General features: G+C 48.4%; 2 protein-coding genes across 2 annotated transcripts in view; one reads left to right on the top strand and one right to left on the bottom strand.

The window, feature by feature from the left end:
* The window catches only part of LOC126577401 (uncharacterized), a 36,261-nt gene that overhangs the window by 387 nt on the left and 14,310 nt on the right, over positions 1–21,564 (top strand). The window lies entirely within an intron of this gene.
* LOC126578946 (phospholipase A1) lies at positions 4,888–20,697 on the bottom strand. Its single transcript, XM_050242054.1, has 4 exons — positions 20,564–20,697; positions 8,498–8,597; positions 8,022–8,434; positions 4,888–5,423 (listed from the first exon to the last, which is right to left on the bottom strand). The coding sequence occupies exons 1-4, from the start codon at positions 20,616–20,618 to the stop codon at positions 4,888–4,890; spliced, it is 1,104 nt and encodes a 367-aa protein (XP_050098011.1). The 5' UTR covers positions 20,619–20,697.

Here is a 21,564-nt window from a genome sequence, read left to right as displayed (position 1 = left end):
TCACAATCACGGCGAATCACGTTGTGGCACCGTTCTGTGCGCGATTGGCATTTTGTTTGATAAATCAATTTCCCACACGCCACCCTCTCCGATTTGTGACGTCACTCACTTCGCCCTCTCTCTCGAGGCGTTGGCAGGGGAAAGCGGGTTTCGATCGCCTTTCTATCGCGCTCGCTAATCGATTGCGGACGAGGCACCGCACAATCGGTACAAACTGGGGAACGTCGTTCGTCGCTCACTGACGCCTTACGATGGTGACGCGTGTAGTGGGAATGCTGTGGGAAAGGCTTGAACAGCGTGAACCGCGCGAAGAGAATGGATTCAGCTTACCGTAACTCGAGAAGCTTGGGAAAACGGGGATTCCCGGGACTCCGATCCACGGAGCGAGGGGGCGTAAAACATGAAACACAAATCTCCCGGTTCCCCTCCTTCCCGGGATTCGCCCTCTCCCGTACCCACCGGGAGCATCGCCTCCTATCGAGGAGGAGGAACATCACGTTGAGTCAATATTTGCTGTTTGTGCGCCCACCTCGCTCGCAACGTGGAACCGGAGCGTGCTGGTGTGTGGCGTTGGCGTTACTGTTGGGTTGAGAAAGGGTGCAATTTGTAGAGGCAAGTGCTTCCTGCTGCTGCTGCTGCTGTTTCTGATTCTGCTTATAATGCCGCTGGCTGTATAGTTTGCTGCTGTTTTGTTACTAATTTCTACCGTGAAGGTGAACTTAATTCAATCAACCGGGATCGGCGTTGGTGGGGGTGTTGACAGAGCGCAGGATTAATTGTGGGGATCCGGTACCTTTGTGCTGTCGTTGGAATAATGATTTGAAGTAAGTTCCAATCGGAAGCTTTACAGAGCTGCAGAAGTGGGTTAGGAGAAATGACGGTAGAAGATTCTTTTAACAAGTTACAGTTTGATCTCAGAGGGTTGATTGAGTTTCGTTCTAGCAATCGATTTGTTGGAAGAATGATTTTCTTAACAAATTATTACTTACATGGCAGTTGAAAACCAAAGGATAATAAATCTAGCTGTGCTTGAATGCCCATTTCGCGCATGATATTAAGAAAAACAACGCTAAACTTTAAATCTCTAAGTGGAAAATGTTTAGTACTAGCACCACTCCTGTGAGTATGCAATAGAAATTTAGTAGTTCTTCTTTAAACTCTTGCTCTCTCTGTTTCTCGTTCTAAAATAAACACCATCACTATAGCTCAAAAGATACGCTGCGCCACGTGCACCACACAATCACTGAACTAGAAGCAGCAGATAAGAGGTGAAAGTATAGTCCCCATCGCCGGCTCACTGCATACGTCAAGCGATGGACAGAAATTGCCCTGTGTCATGTCACCCGGTGATTCCTTCGCATCGCTTCACCGATGGCTCCATCTAGTCTGCTTCCTTGCTAGGCTCTCGGTCGGCCACAGACTGAATCTACGCCACAGCATCCCAGCATGTGTGTCTGCGTCGTGAGCGGAGGAGATTGGTTGGCCGTGTCAGGAAGACTGATTGACTATCGTGACAACGTGGGGCCCACGCATCGCTACGGCCCACGGCGTCAACCACCGATCTCGATAGATCTCCGGCAGGATATGCTTGCGCCCTTAAGCGATGTTGGGGCCTGAGCTAAAAATAACCCAGCTCCCTCGGAAGCTCCGAAGAGCTCGCTCATCCTCTGAGGCCACTCGAAGGGAACGTCCGCTTGATTTGAGCATGGTGGCGGCGGCGGCGGCGGCGGCGGCCGGAGGAGGGAACCGATGTGTGCCGATCACACATCATTTAACTTACTCCGAAGGGGCATTGAACGAACGCGAATAAATTGCAAATCGGTCTCAGTGCTTTTTTGGATTCCCGGAGCGTGCATATCGACGCCCGGAGCGACGAATCCCGGGTTCCTAAAGTTGTGCTCCGGGGCCTTTCTCTCATTCGGTTAGCCCTAATGAGGCAGTTTGTCTTGCTGCTGCTGCTGCTTTGACTCGGTTGGAAGTAAGTGGGCCATAGGTTGTGTGGTGTTGGTTGCCATGCGGTGCTTGGCAGAGAATCGATTGGAGGTGGAGAAGCAGCAGCAGCAGCAGCAGCAAGGAAGGATGATTGCGATGTAGAAGAAAGTGTGTCCCATCGTGACATTTATCAATGTAAAATGTTGTCCTAGAACAAGTAGTAGATATCCAACGGCGAGGATTTGTTCCATTTTTATTGAGATTTTCATTGCAAGCAGTGCCTCAATAAGTTGATGGAAAGCAACGAATCTATGACGTAATATAGCTTGCTTTGCTTATTTTGATATCTGGCAAAGTATTTTATCAAAATCTGATAGGTTGGGTAAAGTCCTCTATTCTAAATGATTCAGTTAGGATAAAAAATCTCCTTAGGGAGGGGGGGGGGGGAGGGGTTAGTTATTTAATTTATTTCGTGACATATTTTTTAAAAATTACGATGGGCACCGGAAAAAGTGGCTTATCCAACACACCTTCCTTAATATGATGCCGTGGATGAGGTTTTTAGTGAATCTTTCTCAAAACACAACCAAATATTCTTGAAAAGTTGTAGTTTAGTATGACATTCACTTGAAAAAATATAATTGAATAGTTTTATCACAAAAAATTGTAAAAAATGAGCCTTTTTTGGCACAAATTAACCTTAACCCCCCATAAATAATCGAACAATTTGGAGTTAAATGATTATAACATAGTAGGATAAATGAGAGCAAAAAAGGAAAAGAATTAAAACACTAACACTATTTAAAGAATAAACTTAGCAAATCCACGCAGCACAAACAATAAAAAAAACACCACAATCCCAAGAACCCCGGGAATCAATAGCACTCCAATGAAATCCAATAGAACCCAGGAGAATAGAGCAAAGCACAATACCAATCCTGTTATTCCAAACTAGTAAAACATCCAGTAGCAAAACCGATCCACCATGGCAAAATCCCACAAGCCTCCTGACAAATGGCAAACCCGAGCCGGCCTTCTCCCCGGCGTGAGTACTAAATTGAACATGATTTGTCATCTGTTTGTCATCTGGCTGACTGCATCGTCGTGTCCCAGATTTGCACCACTCAGGCCCCATGCCGGCAGCGAACACGATTGTTGATAGAGCCCCTGGGGGGAGGGGATGCCGGCGAGCGCTGCAAAGTGGAAAACAATCACATCTACAGATTAAAATATGCTCCGGCCGCTTCCGGCCGTTGGAAACCCCCGGTGTGGTGGTGAACGTGAAAGAGGAAAAGTTTTTCCTCTGTCTGCAAACTACTACACTAGCTTTCTCTGGAAAACAGAGACAGAGGGAGGCAGTAAAAGCCAAACATTGTCTCACATAGGTTCTGGGGAACCTTTGGTATACCGGGAGGCATACATTTCAGAAAAGTGGCGCACCGTTCGCTGAACTTGCTACTTGGCGGAACTTCATCCGCCCAGAGCCACGTTTGGACGCTGGATTGATGGTGCACGCTCGGTAGTTCGCTGTCAGGTAGTTCGCTGTCACTGGATCCTTCCTTTGTTCACCGGGAGTTGGAAATCCAGTTACATCCGTCAGAACATGAGGGATGGGATGTTTTAAATTTGAATACATCATTCGATGGTTCTGTTTCTTGAGAAGTTGCCTGACCTTACGACTTCTTTCAGTGGTTGGTGGAGTAGGAATGGTTAACCTGCTCCATCTATAATGTATTCCAATCATTCCATGCACCGCCCTGGGATAGAGAAAAACAATTTCACGAGTGATGGTCCTCCGTTTAGTAGTCACGTTTAGCGTTCGACGATAATTTATCATCAAACATTCATTCGGTCGTGCGTTCCAGGACCTAAACACAGAGGCACTGCCATCCATCTTCCCAGAGAGAGAGAGAGAGAGAGAGAGAGAGAGCGAGTGCAACAGTGTGTCCTCGGTCACAGCCACGTTACACATCACCAGAATTGCTGATGATAATCGAATAACAAACTACTACCCCATCTGTATCATCAATGTGTCTGTTCCTCCCCCGGGCTCTTGTCCTTCCACCTTCACAATCCTGCTACGTCACCATTTTTCACTCGCAAATGAACGTTCAATTTTGCTGCCATTTCCGCGATTGTACCCGTCTCGAGTAGACCGGCGACACTGACTGGTAACGTACCAGCAGCCACCATTTTCGCGCGCATCACGGGAAAGAAATAAAAATTCCCATCAACACCTCATTTCCTGGGGAATCGCAAATGAAGGGTACATGCGAGCGAGCGAGCGAGCAGTGTCCCAATCGGTTAGCAAATGAATTATGAACGTGGCCACGTGCATGCCGAGCCAAGGCAGTCCAGAGTGCGATAGAGAGAGGCTGGCAAATAGTCGGTGTACGGTGTAACCAGTGAATTCGGCACACACCGCACAGTCATTGAGAATTTAATGATGGCTCAGGCCCAGCCGCTATCCCTTGGAATCCTTTTAGTATGTAACTGTGTGCGTTTCTTTGGCATCAAACCACTACATTACGATATGAGGGTTTTGCTGCTTTCGACGGGGAAAAAAGGGAAATAAGTAAGTCAAAGGATGAAACATTAATGTTACCTCGTTATTCCCGGAGACCCAAATTCCGAGCCTGGCCGTCTCAAATTTCTTTCCATTGCTGGCCCCCCGGGGGGGAACGGACTATAAACAATGACCACAAAGCCACAGCCGCAGCCGTTCGGGTTGGTTGGTTTGTTGATTTACGGAATTTTAAATTTATTATTAATTGAAACGTTAAAACCTAACAACCTAACGCACACTTCCGACTCTTCTACCTGGTGCGCACCTCACTTACATTGCTCTCCAGGATCTGGAACAGTCCCCGGGGGTCTGTTGTGGCACCATTTTTCCTATGATTTTTTGGCATCTTTCGCATCAGCTCACTAGCTGCTGCTGCTGCTGCTGCTGCTTCACGAGGTGCTTCGCACGGTCGTCGTAACAGAGGCCGTCGTGGTCGTCATCACCGCCGGCCCGGAATTCTTACCGAACGGTGGTTGCGGATTCGTGGACAGGTAGAACTTACCCCGGAGCGACCGATCGGTGTACATGCCCATGAACACCTCCTTCGACATGGTGCAGTTGTTGGCCGTCTGGCGTGTCGCCCGCGGTTCACCCCTCGCTGCTTCCACCGCCGTTTCACTCGGTTCACAGCGATCGCAAAGGAAGGCACGTGGCCGGGTAAGGGATTCGGCAAAGTACTGCCAAGCCCGGGCATGGCTACAACCGATAAACACCCCAAGCCAACGGTTTTTGGCCAGCTCTTGTTGGGCACAGCCGGGCTGGAGCGGTATGCCACCGTTCGGATAGAAGTCCACGTGCCCCAGGGGCCACGGATAACCGAGCAGACCACCGTCGGTGTGGATGACGTCCACGAACTCGGCATCCTTCGGTCCGAGCCGTTGCGATGCACGTTCGAACACGTAGAGCGGGAAGGCGGGATCGAGACCTGTTGTGAGGAGAGAGAGAGAGAGAGAGAGAGAGAGAGAGGGAGAGTGAGTGTTGGTTAGGAGGAATTCGGGATCAGGAGACTCCTTGAAAGGACCTTCCCCGCGTTAACATCCTCGGACGGTGGCAATTAATCAAACCAAGTCATTTGTTTCTCGTAAAGGCCGCTTGCGCTTTTTTGTGTCCGCGTTGATCCGCATCCACCCTGAACTAATATTACTTTCGGAAGGTCCTTTGGAAGGTCCTGCCGGTATGCTCTCTCTCTCTCCTTCTTTCTCTGATTTATTGCTTCGGTCAGCAACTTTTGATGATGGTGTTATCGTCGACTCGAGGACGGGGGAGGTATGGGGTGGCCAGTTTGTGCCTATGGCAGTACCTATACCGGTGGAGCTGGCCCCCGTTCTCTTGAGCCACCCCTGCTTCTGGCGAGGATTTTATGATGGCGGTAGAATAGTACGCAACCGCTCGAAGAGCCTCGATTTTTTGTTTCTTCGGAAAAATGGGAATGTCTGGTCGATGTCTACTGCTTCTGTTGGTGTTCTGTCGGTGCGTGTATGTGTGTGTCTGTTTGCTTCCAGAGTGTCCCCCCTCCCTCCGTTCGAACGCAAATAAAGAACGCGAATGTCATATCCAGTTTTATCGCCAGTTTTCCATTTGCCGCTGCACGCGGAGGTAATAAATTTCCATTCCAAGCCGTCAGCCGCTCGTTGATCGATTAAAGTCTGGCTGTCCGGTCCGGCGGACCGTGTGGTTGCCGCGTGGTTCAGCAGCGGGCTAACTTTGGGGACACTACTATTTTTGGGACTCGTCATCGCCCCTGGGGGTGCAGGATTTGCTCCGATGATGGACTCCGTAGAATAACAGGAGGAAAACTGTCGAACGGTCGAGCGGGATCGTTGACGACTCCGATTGATCGATTCTAGTTGACTTTGGGAGATACCGTGCGTCTCCTGCGTGCGAGTTCGATAGCGGGCAATACAATTTATGTGCGAGTTTCGTGGTCTCTGTATCGATAGGGCGAGTGGGATGTTAAATGACTACCCCATCGTTATTAATTGTATTCGTTTGCTAGCAGGCACGAATAGTACACGCTGGGCGCAATAAAATTCAAGTTCGAGCAGTGCCAATGCTTTATGATTTGGTATCACTTGAAGGATTATCTGCTCTTGTACTAACGGTTAGCTTCCAGTGGAAATAATAGAAAGAGAATCATTTGGAGTTAATGGTGTCCTGCCAGAAGTAGTTGTTGAAGATAGGGCTGGTCTGGTTATTTACTAGTAGGATCATGATCACATAATGAATGTAAGCTTCAAAGAAATTCAATGGTTTTGTACCTTCTAGCTGCTGATTCATCATTTCGATAGGACATGCAGCTAATATCATTTAAGGATCTAGTTTTTACAATATATTTCAAATACTCCTTTGCATCTGATATGCTACCGAGGGATGACAAACAAAACTTTCATTCCTCATTCTATTCTAGAGAAAATTAGCGATTTAAGACAATATTCAGTTCTCTGCAACCGAGGAAATCAAGCTCTTCTTTTTGTGTGACAACATTTTGAATAGAATCCTTATTCTTAGTGAATCAGTTTGTGTATCTACTTCTTCGAGTATACTACTTCGAATTTTAATTCTTTTTGGGCACCAACTTATTGTTCTTCTTGGAAACCATCATAACATTTTAATATAAACGGGAGCCACAGCGTAATAGCATAGCCAAAGAATTTGCTTAATCCTCTTCTTATCAGTAGTCGTTGTTAATGTTCGCACAAACACAAATCTAGGTCACCGAACATCTTTCTTCTGATTCACCATTCTTCTTTTAAAATTGAGAAAATCCTCCAATTTATGAAAGGTTAGTATCCTAGACCAACATTCCATCGCTCGCCGTCTGTCTACATTATAAAGCAGCTTCCAGCAGCTACCTTCACTCTGATTAGAGCGTTCATTCTTGGGCAAGGGTGGTAAGATCTACTACCTCCTCCACAAACTTTGCTCCACACTCCAACAAGATCCCCCTAGCGAGGATCTCATTAGCAGAATGGAGGAAAGCAAACTTTTGCGCTCTCTCTCTCTCTCTCTCTCTCTCTCTCTCTTTCTCTTTCTCTTTCTATCTCTCTTCCTCGAGCTCTCTTGTCCCACATCCCAGTACACAAAAAGCACAAAACACTAGCGGTGGCAAGTGTGGCTATACCACTTCGGGATGGAACCACTTCCCTGCAACGCGCAAGATGGTTGCGCACCGAAGGCAACCGAAGCAAGTTCATTATTCTTTTGCCGCCCCCCCCCCCCCCCCGCCCGCGTTGTTGAACGGGGAAAACTTTTGCCCTCGCTAACGCTAACACAAGTTTATGAAAACGTCCAATTTCCCACCTCCCCCCCCCCCTGGGGCACATCTGCGCCCTCTTTTCTGCCCACCAAAAGGAAAGGGATCCAGGTTGGCCGGGAGTTATTGCCTTCCGTCCCGTATTCGTATTCTTCCTTTTTCTTCTTTGGGTCGGTTCCGTCCCTCTCGAGCTTGAGCAGCGGCCCAACAACAACGAAAACCGAGAACCGAGAACCGAGATGCAAATGAGCAACTTCAAGCAGCACTTACCGGTAATGCGGGGCAGCTTGAGACCCCACTCGTTGAGTGTTTTGCCGGCAAAACCGGCCACCTCCGCACCGAGACTGAACCCAATCAGATGGACCTGCGCCAGCGGAAACTCGGACATCACGAGAAACCGCACGAACCGGGCAATGTACCGGCCGACGCGTGGTCCATTCTGAACGGAGTTCACGTACCAGGGCAGCGCGGTCAGGGGGCTCCAGTCGACCAGCACCACATTGTAGTCGTCCGCGGCCAGTAGCGCATCCTTGATCTGCTTACTACTCTCCCCTGGACCACCGGGTGCCCGTTCGCTGAAACCGTGCAGATAGATGACGAGCGGATTGGTCCGGTTCAGGTGTGACGCCCGGAGATGCTTCTTATCCGACACGAACAGTGTGTCACCTTTCTCGGGATTGTGCCTGTGAGTGGAAGTTTGAGAAGAGTATTTTCTTTGGAAAATGACAGACGGCGACGAGCTTTACCTTGTGTAGAGGAAGAACTGTATATCCTTCGGTTCTCGGATTGGGCAGCAGTTTTCACAATCACCCCGCGGTGCCGGAGAGTACATCAATGGCAGACCACCTGGAGGTAAAAAGGAAGACAAAAGACGAGACGAGTTATGGAGTGTCTGGGAATTCGCAACCAAAACATTCGTTCATTCTATTCTGAGCTTCGCGTCGGCTATCGGTCAAACACAATGTCACAGTCCCATGCGTGGTGCACCCGACGCCCGTGGCCATCACTCTCCCATCGCTGCTCATTAGCAGGGGCGGCGTTGCGTGAAATCACTTCTGTAGAAGCGTGGAATCAGTGTCTCTGTCTCGCCACACCCCACGGCCACGACACTTGCGTTGCACGATGATTTGCCATTTTGTTTTTCGAGGATTTTTTACTCTCTCATTCTCTTTCTCCCGACGTACGCCCCGGATGCGGTGCCGTGCCACAATGTGGTTTTGCCGTAACGTTTATGATGGGTTCGGTGTGGTGCGAAATGCCAACCCAATTCAATCCGCCTCCGGCTCCGGCTCCGGCTCCGGCTCCGGTGTGTTTCCATTAGCTAATGAAGAACCGAAATCAACGGCCGAAGCGGATGAGTAACGCACCGTAGACCGTCACGACGACGAAAGGACGAAAATGGTTCCTTATCTTCGGTGGTGAGTCACCGTGATTGTCCTGTCGGCGTAGCGCCAGGAGTTATAATTTACTAATTCTAATGTTGACCTTTGCTGGGTTCGATTGCGTTCGACAGTGCCCAATGTCCTCGCCTTTTGATGTCTTTTGGCCCAAAAAAGCATCTTTTTTGAGTAGAAAAGTCAATAGCCTCCGGCCATGCATTAAAAATTGATTTTATGCCAAAAACACATTATGAAAGAAGCATATCGATCAATCGGAATAATGATGTGGCCGACCAGGAAGTGAAGTAACATAATTAATTGATTGATGTCAAGCCCCCCGCCCCCCCCCCCCCCCCTGCCCTCTCTGCCTGGCCGCCTCAGCGACTGCCGTGGTCGGGCTTTTGGGGCGGGCTCGATTGCTTAAAGGCAGCCAGAACTGTCGAATGGTGTCACAATCCATCGAAAGCATGTCACCAATGAACCACCCTGCCCGGGGCCTGTCCCGCGTCATATCAGGCTACCTATCACCGACGAATGGCCTGCGGGCCAGAGAGGGGGAGAGAGAGAGAGAAAGTGGAGCACTGTAGGGTGGGAAGCTCCCACCGGACCACAGAACCTGACAGCCAACCACGCGCTAGAGGAAGGAAAGAGGTGGTGTGCTCGAATGACGATGGAAAATGCATTACCAGGACAGCGAGCGCGAGCTCAGCTATTGCGGACAGTGATGCGGTGGTGGTTCCCTCGGGGCGAGCTCCTGGCCCCAATGAGAATCCTTGTGGTTCTCGTTCGCTCTCCCTCTACGCTACCCGGAAGTGCTCCTAGCAAATGACTGCTGAATGTGGAGCAACCAACGAACAGCCACGGAGAAGACAAGGGAGAGGGTGAAAAAAAAACCGGTCGACGACACGGAATGGCTGTCAAAGACTTGTCACAATAACAATAGGGAGACCATTTCCCGTGCTGAAGGTGTGTTGTTGCTTTTTTCCTACTCTCTCTCTTCATTGGAATCTTTGTCGGCAAGCGATGAGCACCGAATTTTGTTTTGGCAAGCGAGTGCCGGGAGGAAAAGTCCCCCGACGAAGGCCTATGAAGGTGACAAAAAATTTGCTCGGTTGCATAAATTTGCCAACGCCAAACATGGGCCATCCTTGTCGACGTCGTCGTCGTCGTCGTCGTCGACATCGTGGCTTGTTGCCAGCGGCATCACAGCTCTCTGGAAGCTGCGGTGTACCGCTGCTTGGGCTCTCCTGTCTTCCTGTCTGTATGCAGCTCTGCAGCTTGTTAGACAACGTTGTTTTTTTTGCGCTGCTCGCTGAAAGATGGCAAGCGATAGCGATCTTACGGGTAGTCAAAATAGTCTCCGCTATCGCTGTGCTTTCTTGCTGGATGGAAGATGCAAATAGAACGGAGAAACAGTGGCCAGAGCAAAGATGGCAACCAATTCTACCAGCAACGGAACGGGGGTACACACCGTTAATTTAGGGCACAAAGCCAAACGACTATTGTGGTCTCGCCTTCGAAAGCCGGGGGAAGCGGGGTTTTAATGTTTGGCTCCGCAATTGTTATGCTTAGAAGCGATACTGCTTTTTTGTTGGAGCGATGCGATGAGCGCTGTTATCGCGAGCAAAAGGGTGTGGCTGCTTTCTGGGGTGTTAGTCCGTTCGGAGGTTTGTTTTGTGTTCGTTGCATAAGGAAATTGTGTTTGGCTTTTGCTAGGATTGTTGTTGATTTTACGGCGTCGTGATATTGCATTAAGAATTGGCTGAATTGGCGGAAATGATATTAGCAGGAAATCGTTTAAACCATTCACAGCTAATAGGATTTAAGGTAAGCAAGACAACGTTGCTTGACGATTGGTATGACGTTCGTTTGACAATCAGATCATCAACAACATTGAAAAGATCGATAAGGATTATATTTCATTAAAAAATGCATCTAAGGGTGTCTCTCACAACTTTTAATTGTGATTAATCCTAAGCCTAATTAGGAGTCCAATACTACTCCTTTTTTTACTACTACTCCTCAGAACTTTAGAACACTAAAAGCACATCGAAAATATTACATAGTTGCAATTGTAATCCCGAGTGCCGCTACCTATTATTATGTCTTTCCCAAAACGGAACTGATTCGTGATCACACTCTCTGCGCTTTTACAAAATCCGACACGATTGAACATTAGCACGAGCTTAAAACGAGGGGGAACTGCCAGCCGCTGTTTACGCTCGTTAAAACTAAATGGAACACGAACAGGCTGTTTTTAAGGGAAATGACATCCTTTTTGTAGAAAAAAAAAGCCCACCGAAAGCCAAATGAATCCAGAAGCGTGCCTTCCACATTGTTTCAATATCTAGAAACAAAAAACCAACATAAACTACCGGGCACACTAGCGAAAGGGAATGGGGGATCGCTTTCCGTCGGCGTATAATTCTTGAAAGGCGCAGGCCATCACTCTCCATGCCATCGCCCAACAAAAAGCCCCTCAACCATTCCACCGAACCCTCCAGCGGCAGCGGGGGCCTGGTTTGGCGTGAAGCTTAACGATTTCCGATATGCAAATTAATTTTACACCATCGTCCATCTTAGCAGCGGTGTGGTGTTTTGCTGCAAAGAAGAAGGGACACCTTCGGCCTCCGCTAGACCGCCCAGGGCCCGTTTTTTGACACCCAGACGGAGCCAAATCCTTAGCCTTCGCCTTCGACTGGGAAGCACGAGCTGAAATTAGTCATTTTGTAACTCGCTCAGCAGGCGCCAATCGGCCAAGGGGGCCGCCATGTCCAAGTAGGAGTGGACCATCCGTGGACGCATCCTCTCTTGGCCGAGAACGTGGCGATGAAGTACTGGGGTTGAGGTGGACAACCGTTGAAACCGGTAAACCGGTTACGGACATCCTCAATCACGAGTTGGCACGAACTGCACAACCGGAAATCACGGGTCTTCCGCACTACCGTCTGTTTCACTGTGTATGTGTGCGGCACACACCAGTCCAGTCCGTCTGGCGCAGTTGACCAGGTGAACCAGGGCCAGAGGACGATTCTGCGAAGGGGTTTTGGGGGTAAAACGGTAAACGGTTCCAGCGTAAAGTATTGCGACGGAAGTTGGGGTGCTGTCGGCCAGCCCAGCTGACCAGCCAGTTGCCGGCCAGGTTTCACTGATAGCATCGCAGCAGCTACTCCTCGATGCAGTACATGGTGGTGGTGCAATTTAGAGTAATAGGTCGCAAAGTATTTCATGCGGAAATACGCATAACACTCGGCAACTATCAATTGCGGGAAAATGGGAAGGAAAATTGTTTTTGGTCAAAGGGATGGCAAAGGACACGAGGACGGGGGAAGGTTTGCCAGTGGTTTGAGCAAATATCGTGTTCGTTTGAATTATTCTCCCTCAATTCCCCAGCAACGTGCTAGTGACTACTTTGTATGAAGTTTGAATGAGGCTTTTCCGGGAATGTACTGCACCAGCACTATAATTGAGACATGTCGCTGGTGAAGGAATACGGGAGGGCGGGAAGGGAGAAAGAACATCCAATTGAATAGCAACTCTTGCAAATCTAGTCTCTTGCTAGTCGTCGTCAGTTCGTCAGAGAGTTTATTCCATTCTAAGTAAACTCAATGGTTCTGCAAATATCGAGCTTTGACAAAAATACTCATTTTTAACTGTTAGTTTTATTTCGCATCAATTTTTAATAGTTTTCTTTACGTCTTTAATCTATTTTAATGCTAATGTCTTTCATATCACTTAATATGTTTTCTTACCGTATATTTGAACCCTGGAAAACCATAAAGAATATCCTCTTTTGCTATGATGAGTCTTGTTCTGTTACATTTTGAACATTTGTTAATGTGGCAATATGAGCTCTATGAGTTTTTGTTACTGTCTAATTTTGTTCTAAATGTTTAGAAATTTTTTGACAATTGGTTTCGTATGCTGATATCACTCACAGTGTAACAATTTCTTTGAAAGGAACTGCTGTTTCTCTTAACAAATTGTAGTATTGCTTAACTTTTTAACAGTTGGATTGGTCTGTTTTCTGTTGGTAGTCAGATTTTAGGAAAGATGAAACCATACGTGCCTTTGCTTCTATCGCGGCACGTTGGACGAGACTTGTGTTGTCAGATGAAGATCAATTTTTCTAAAGCATAGTTGTAATGTCCAAAACGATGGATTGTGCGCAACAATGTATCAGATAACCAAACAAAAATCCCCAGGTTTTCAAAATACGCCTAATGTGAGGGTTTGGTGGGGTTATTTGTCAGCGTGCCAAATTATTCCTTTTTTGATTGAAAAAGCCAAAAAAAATTAACTCAACGTATTATAAAACAGATGGTTTAGAGAAAGTGGTGAAACTTAGCTTAGAAATATTATACGGGACAACAATGATGTGTTCCAGCAAGGTGGTGCACCCTCGGAGGAGCGATTTTGGGTCAAAACTGGTGCAGGAACAATTTAACCAGATTTTTAGCGAAGAATGAGTGGCCTGCTAGTTCACCATATCTGAACCTACTGGAGTTTTTCGTTTGGTCATACAATAATTGAAACTAAACGAACATAAATTGGCTAGTTTGATTCAGTTTAAAGCAACAATTAAAAAAAAAAATGGCTGAAATGGACTTGAGAAGGGATTAAAGCTCGTAAAAAAAGTTGAGAGCGGAACTACTCTGAGACATATTTTTTAATTTATTACTATAAGACTCCTTCCAAAAACAACGCTCTAATTAAGAAGAATGGTCTACCCGTTAAGAAAATATAAATGATTAAAGTTGTATAAGAATATATTGGACACGGTGTAAGTCAACAGTCTGCACTGCCTACTGCATCACGATGCGTATCCTGTTCATGTTCCAAGAGAAACCCGCTGTAATGTTGTTTGAGATTGATCCCTTCGACCACTGGCATCCAAACACTCTCAACCAGACAAAATCAAACACCCACTCGCTGTCAAATATTTGACTTACCATCCCTCCCTCTGCTACCATTCCGACTGAGAACGCTTGCTGTTTGCGTAGGAAACCGCTCGGTGTCGGAATCGTTTCATTTCGGCAACCTAACCTCAATCCCGTGCAAACTGCAAAGCGAATTAGGTTAGTCATTGGCTACCGCACACCACCACCACCAACAGGGCGCATTCTCGCGAACCTTCTTCCTGACACCGTTGGGCCGTTTTACCGCTAATTATGACATTACCATCGAGAGTGCTGTCGTCATCAGCCGACCAGTGGACCCCGGGGGCCGCATTTACAAAGCACGTGCCTGTCCAAGACACTGGCCCCTCTTAACCACCCCGCCATTGTTTTGCAAATGGTCAATTATCGCCATTTTCAAAATTCGACACCTTAAACCCGGAACCCCGGAACTTAACCCAGATATTCTGACCAACGAGTTAACGAGTCGGGCCTTTGGGGTCTTCGGACACGGATTTGGAGATCGGCAAACACACCCCCATCAGATGGGTATGAAAAGCGAGTAATCCGGACACGGAAACGGTGGACACTTTCACATCCGATTTCCGATTCCGAGTTCCGGTCGGTCGTTGGCCGTGGTCTACGACAGCTTTGGGCGAAAGCCTTGTTAATTATCTCCAAAAAGCATTCCGGTATCCTATCCTTACCTCTTTTTGGGTCGCCCAGGTCCCAAGGTGTCCCGGACACACCTCGGATAGGATCATTTATAACACTTACGCGCCGAGGACCGGGGAAACAATAGGGGTACACCACGCCAGCTAAGCCGGGAAGCCAAAAAACGGGAAAAGCGCTCCCCCTTCCAAGGGGGTCCTAATACTCCTTGGAATGTACATTTTTTCCGGTCCATAGCCTGGATCTGGGGTGCCCCGGGGGAGGTGTAGGGGCAATACCGAGGATAGTGAGTGTCCTTATTGGACTGAGTTCGGGGAGTAGATGATGAGGGGACCGTTCTGTGCGGAATGCTGACCAAACACGCCATGTGGCAATCACGCTTCGGTCGCCCGGTTTGATTACCTTTTTCGGAATCAAATTGCAACCCCACTCCACACACTCCTCCCAGAGGTGAGGTCGCTTTCGAATTGGATTTCTGCCACATACCCAGTACCTCGATTACTGCTACCTCGTCCGAACTTGACCATTCGGGCGAGCGTCCGTGAGCGTCCAAAGGTCAACTTGGGTAAAAATTGCGATAACTCCGAGGAAGGTGGAGGAAGAGGAGGATTACGCCGCGCACCCGGGGACACATACCCAGTGGGAATCGATCGGAATTAGGGACCAGTACCGTGCGGAACACCTCAACAAACTCGAGAGAAAGAAAGCAAAAAAAAAACTTCCCTTTCCGCGAGTTCCCGTTCGACTTCGAGGAAGTGTCCAAAAAGAAGCGCCCAACGTCTTCTCGTCCGTTTTCTCGGGAAGATAAATTAACTTCTGCTGCCACCGCCGGGTGGCGTGCGCCATCTTATCCTTCTGGACTCTGGATCTTGACATGGCCTCATTTGTCACCGGGTGGGGAAACAAGGAGCCGGAGACCGGACGACCGGACACCATAGTTTTTGGCCACGTGCGATGTGGAAATTGTGGTAGCTTCTCCTGCTGGATGGCCGGAAGTGATGAAATGATGGAGCTGTTTTGACGGGACCGCTCGTAGTGGCCGACTAGACCGTCAGCCAAAAAGGGGATTTCTTTTAATCAATCAATTCCATGGTGTACGGGCAACACCGACCGACCTACCAGTAAGTAGGCGATGAGCAGGTGAAATAGGACGCGCCTTGGCTTCCCTTGAACTTCCTTCGAACCCCCGAAGTGGACCCCGAACGGTCCGACACAGATGATGGATATTTCGTTCTAGCCAAGGTGATGGAGCGGGGGCTAGAAAGGTGCTAACACCTGGGTGTGCGCGGGGAGGTGAGCTGATTACATAAGGGCTTAGCAGACCAGCCGGTAATGGCACCGGCGAAGGTCGATCGATTTTCGGCCCATTGGTTCTATGGAACCATTGGGGCCATATGGAGTCTTGTGGCACCGTCGCCGCTTCGATTTCAAGAATCAAAAATCGAATTCCATCAACATCGACGGTGACTTTCGACTTAACCTCGGACCACTCTCGCCCCGGAGAAGTAAACCAGATTAGATCTCTCTTTCTCTCTCTCTGTCCTGGCGGAGATCGCTTTGAAATGCGGTGGTTCACGAACCCCCTGCAGGTCTTATGACCTTCTCAAGGTTCTAGGCTCGCCTATTTCCAGTGTGGCCATAAATTAGTGTTGATTGAACCGCGGTTCGTGACACTCAAAGTTCGAAGTTGACGCGTAAAAAGTATCACTTTGCGGGTGCGTACCGTCGATATACCTTCGACAACCACCTCAACCGAAGCTTATCAATTATTTGTCTCACAAATGAGGCGCCACTGTCCGTCAACACAATCATAATCAATCAAAACGGAATTAGGCCCGATTCGATGGACGCCTTCGCAGTAACGACATACTTAGCATCACTTTGTCAAACATGACTCTTGGTGCACACCAAACTAACCAGAGTGGAGCGAAATTTAATTTGAACAGTGACGTCACGGTCACCACATCGATGACTGGCATCCGATGGCCAATGCCACGAGCCCAGGCACGAGACACAGGCGCAGACAGTGCATTCCAAGCCACCACAAGAATGCAGTAAAGCAAATTGGTTTCCATTCCGAGTTCAATCAATCAAGAACCACGCACGCACTGCTGCATTAGGGGGTGGGTGGGGGGTCATTAGAAGCCGGCTAGCGGCGGTGCGTAACGCAAAAGAGCCTTCACGAGTCGAGCCGGAACTATGCTCGCGCATGCATGTAAAACATGAGTACCGGGCTCACGTCCGACAGATTTGAGGGTTCTTTACACACAGAAACACATTAAAGGTTAATTATAGCTCCGCTCCAAATGTATCTGTTACAATGATTATTATTAAATTCGAGCACAACTAGGAGGCGGAGGCGGAGGGAGCACGAAGTAGAATTAATGAATAAAAATGTGTGCGGTACCTCATCGACGGTCCATGGGTCATGCTCACAGCAGCTCGCATTCCATTGTGGAGTCCGGAACTGCAACAAAAAAGTGACCTACTGCGGCCACCTCGCCATGTACCCGTTTCAGTGCCAATCCGTAGAGTTTTGTGATGTGTTCCGCGAGGTGCGAAAATAGATCGTGAACAGCGGTGGAGCCGGCAGCAGCAGCACCACCAGCACCACCAGCAATCCGCGGGTACTGCGGCAATGTGTGAAGGTCATCATTGGCACGCTCGGTCAGCGGTGATGGTTACGGCTCTCGCGCGCTAACATTGAACTTTGCCTGGCTGGATTCCGGCCAGACTTTGGATCAAAAGCATCATCACGACAACGGTATGCAACGGATCAGCAGGGGCACGAGGAAGAACCGAGATAGTAAGTCAGTTGGTTGCTTAGTTCGCGGCCTGCTGCGCATTCAAGTATTCTGTGACATCAGAAACCGCCGTAGCCTACTCCGAGCTCCTACTCCGAAGGATTCTCTTGGAAACGTTTGCTTCCAGAGAAAGTGAAACCAGAGAAGTTCCCCCGTAGGCATTATGACCGCTCCGGCCGCCGCTCCCCCTAGATCGCGTGTCCGATAGGCATTTCACAGAGATTATTCCCCCTACACTTGGCGCGGGGATGGTTTGGAACCAAAGGTATTGCGTGGTGCGTGCCGATGGCGTGCCATCGCCGAGTGGCAAAATCCGGCGGCGGCACAGGTCACGCCACGACCACCACGACCACGAGAATTCGGCAAAGGAGGAGAAGCCACACCCGCAACGCCACACCACGCCACACGTTTGAAACCACGTTGCTGGCGCAATCGGAGCTCCGAGCTGCCGAGACTCGAACACATGTTGTGGCCCTTCACCGGGCTATCAGCGGGGATTCGGTTTTTTTGTTGGTTTAATTAGCTGCTTTAACAACACGTTCCCGGGTTGGCAACAAAACAGCGACAACAACAGGTGCGCCTCAACGATTCGACGGTGACGCGCGAGGAGTGAAAATGACAAATCCTGGGGACCCCTTCCAGTCGTCACTTTTGGTGTTCCCTAGGGGAGAGGAAAAAGGCACCGCTAGAAGTAGAAGTTTTTGGTGGGTACGGCGTTATCGCGATGGAAGTGGAATCGGGATTTATATGTTTATGAGGCATTGGAGTTCCAATTGTTTGGAAGTTGAAGATCCCACTCCCTTTATGTTCGATACTCTAATCTAATAACTGTGTTGCCGAAGTCGAACTGTAAGTTCGAGTATCATCATCATCGTAGCTAATTAACTTAATAACATACGAGAACCGAGCGGCCTGATCTGGACGATGGACACTAATGGGCTAGCGATAAACCTTTACCCAATTCTCAAGCGCGCTCGCTCGCACGTTCAAGGTTCCGCAGCCTGCGTGGCGCATCATCTGGGTTTCCCTTTCTCCTCCAGTTCAGTCCACTGCTGATGCTGAGTATCATGCTGTTCGGAGAGGCTCCGAGGCTCATGATGGCCTCCGGGACGGTCCGGCTTCTATCGAACGTACTTATTGAATTAGTAATTTGATAATCACCAATTAGACTCTTCCGTCCTCGTCGTTGTCGTCGTTGTCAGCCTCGGGAACGGCTGTGTCATCGATGTTTGCAGCGACCTTTTCGGGTGGCTTTCTAGTATTTTTCCACTTTTTCTTCTATCAGATCATTCCTGCTTCGGCTATCGAAGCGAATTGTGCTGGTCATGATCATGCGCTCGATCGACTGTGATCTTGCACGACTGGGCAGTGCTCAATGGCTTACCGGATCGGAAGCATCCACATCACTTCACCGGAAAACAAATCGCTACCGTGTGCGGATGCATTATCGCTTTCGATTGCGTGAGTCTAAAGACAGTTTCAGTTTGACGGTCAAGATCAAATGTACGTTAAAGCCGGTGCTTTCCACATTTTCCATCGAAGGCCAGGTCTCTTGAAGTGGAATGATCAAAACAGAATGCAACCAATCGCTTGCTCGAAAAACCGTTTTATAATTCAGTGTCCGGCGGCAGTTGGAGGTTGTTTTGGGTGGTGGTCATCGTTTCCTTGTTGAAAGTGCAATTGGAATTCAAAAGCACAACGACAGTAGAAGATATGCTCAAGCGATCTATCGGAATAGGAAGGAGATTTGCTCTACATTCAACATAAGTAATAAACAGAGGATACTGATGCATAACAGTAAAAGAATAGGTATAAGAAATGAAAATAATCTTAAAGATACGAAGAAAGAACAACGCAATCCGCTCATAAAAAGGGATAATGCTGTGTTTATAAGATCAAAAATGGCGAAAAACAAATCAATAGTAGATAAAACATTACAAGGACATTTTAATCTAATCGGTTCTGCCAAATTATCTAATGAGAAAGAAGATTTGCTTTGCTTTCAATGAACCGATACAGATCATCAAATCAAATCTCTTGTGTTAGGATAAACGAATGGCAAAAGAAATAACAACAAACAAGAATGTTCTAAGCAGCAAGCATAGATGCTGAAAGCAAGATGTAAAACAGTTCATAAAAAGTAAAATTTCGTGCTTATAAGAACACCTTTTGAACCTCATGTTTTGCGAAAATTAAAGTAAAACAGACAACTAACCCATAGCAAATCAAAAGGATTACAAGATCGAAGCAAATAAAACAAGACAAGGACGTTTTATTGCGATCTTAAATGGATAGTAAATCAATATTGACATTTTACATACCGCGAGCAATCGGCCACGCACACACAAAAAGGATGAGCCAGCGTGGAGCTACAAGAACTACTTCGGTCACCTCGGTCCAAAGGGGAAAGGGGGAGGATTAGAAACGCGAGCCCCAACCTGACACCCAGAGCCATCGGCGGCCATTGTGCGAGGTCGCCGGTACCCTTCCTCCTCGTGACAGAAACGCGTAAAAGCCATCTATTGGCACAACCTATTCGAGTGTGGAGCGCGAACCGACAACCAGTGTCAAGTGATGCAAGGTGCTGCAAATCATCCAGCGAAGGTAGCTGGCTGGTTAGCCCGGTGCACGCCTTTGCTCCATGCAATGTTTGTACTGATGCGTCAAGGGCCAAGACCCGCCAAGTGGCCGCCGCCGCCGCCACCAGGGAGTGGACAGTGGGTCAATGAGCTTCGATGGACGACGCAAGTGACAGAGGGTGAAGGTTTGGCCGCGCTGCCCCGGGCCGTTACACCAGGAATCGTTCAATCAACAGAATGCAATTCTGGGAAAAGGTATTTTCGTGGAAATGGTGCGTTAGGGAACGTTCAGCGTGTCCTGTTTTGGAACCGGGAAAGTGTGTCACAAAGTGGTGCGTCTGCTGGGAGTTCAATGCCCTCGTCTTCCCCCTGAGGGGACAATTCAGATGATTTATTGGTATCCGGCACGCTCTGAGACAGGACCGGGACCGTCTCCTTGCTTTCCATTCGTCCATAAATCTATAAATTGAAGGAACTTACCTAACCAAAGCGTGAACACCGTACAGAGGGCCAGCTGGCCTTCGCTTAGCACCATCTTGCTGCCGCTACCGACGCCACCGCCGTCGCCACACTTCTTGCGACTTCCTTTAACGATGAGAGCACCAGCAGCACCAGCTAGCACACTTCACCTGCTGCCAACACACTTTGCTGCGAAGCAACTAAAGCACAACCGGGAGCTCCCTAATATAGAGAGCGCTCGTGTGTTTCGATTGTCTTTGGGGAGCATCAGTGCATTGTGATTTGTTCGTCGGAGTGGAAGTAGAACAATATTTTATTTATTATTAGAAGGATGCAGTTCAATAAATCAATACTATAACCAGACACACATCATGCACCATCGTTCAAAATGCACCAAAAAGCGATGGAACCATTTCCGGCAAAACGGTTCCACCACCGAAAGCCGACCTTTCGACAGACAGCCGGAGCGAACGAAGACTGTGAATGTCAGTGAACAGCTGATTGCGTGATCAGCCAACCAGCTTGCTGCAACCAAACCCAGGTGCAACGATGCCGTGCCCTTGCATTGCGCACACATTCTCTCTGTCTCTCCGCTCGCATTTCTAAACATTCCATCTAGTATTTTGCACAAAACAAACCCTTTTTCTTTTTGATTCCCCGGATTCTAGATGTCGGTTGCCTGCCTAGTCACTAGTTATTCCAGTTTCAGTTTCCTTCCGGTCGCTTTTTATTCTCAAAATGCTGATCGTGTTGTCAAAACGAGGGAAATAGATTTGAAAAGTGCAGAATGATTTTGCGTTACCAACCGCCTTCTCCTCCTTCCTGATATGGCTTGTCACTTTCGACATGTGCATGAGCATTTGCGGGATGCGGCTTTGTTGAAACGCTTCCATTTCATTCGCGCCACTCACACGCTGCTGCTTGGAGGTAGAGGTGGATTGGAAGAAATAAAAGAGCTTCATGGCGAACCGAAGTGCGCACAGTACAGCGTAGGTCACGCATACCGGACAGCGCGCTGATGC

Source organism: Anopheles aquasalis, chromosome 3, assembly GCF_943734665.1.
Source record: "Anopheles aquasalis chromosome 3, idAnoAquaMG_Q_19, whole genome shotgun sequence".
NCBI lineage: Eukaryota > Metazoa > Arthropoda > Insecta > Diptera > Culicidae > Anopheles > Anopheles aquasalis.
This window is presented reverse-complemented; position numbering and strand designations above follow the sequence as displayed.

Bases quoted from the DNA above. Each gene is read 5' to 3' on its own strand.
- LOC126578946 (XM_050242054.1), bottom strand. From the start codon at position 20,618: ATGGTGCTAAGCGAAGGCCAGCTGGCCCTCTGTACGGTGTTCACGCTT. The intron at 8,435-8,497 runs GTAAAGCTCGTC...TTCCACTCACAG, and splicing joins CAGTTCTTCCTCTACACAAG to GCACAATCCCGAGAAAGGTG. The intron at 5,424-8,021 runs GTAAGTGCTGCT...TCCTCACAACAG, and splicing joins CAAGCTGCCCCGCATTACCG to GTCTCGATCCCGCCTTCCCG.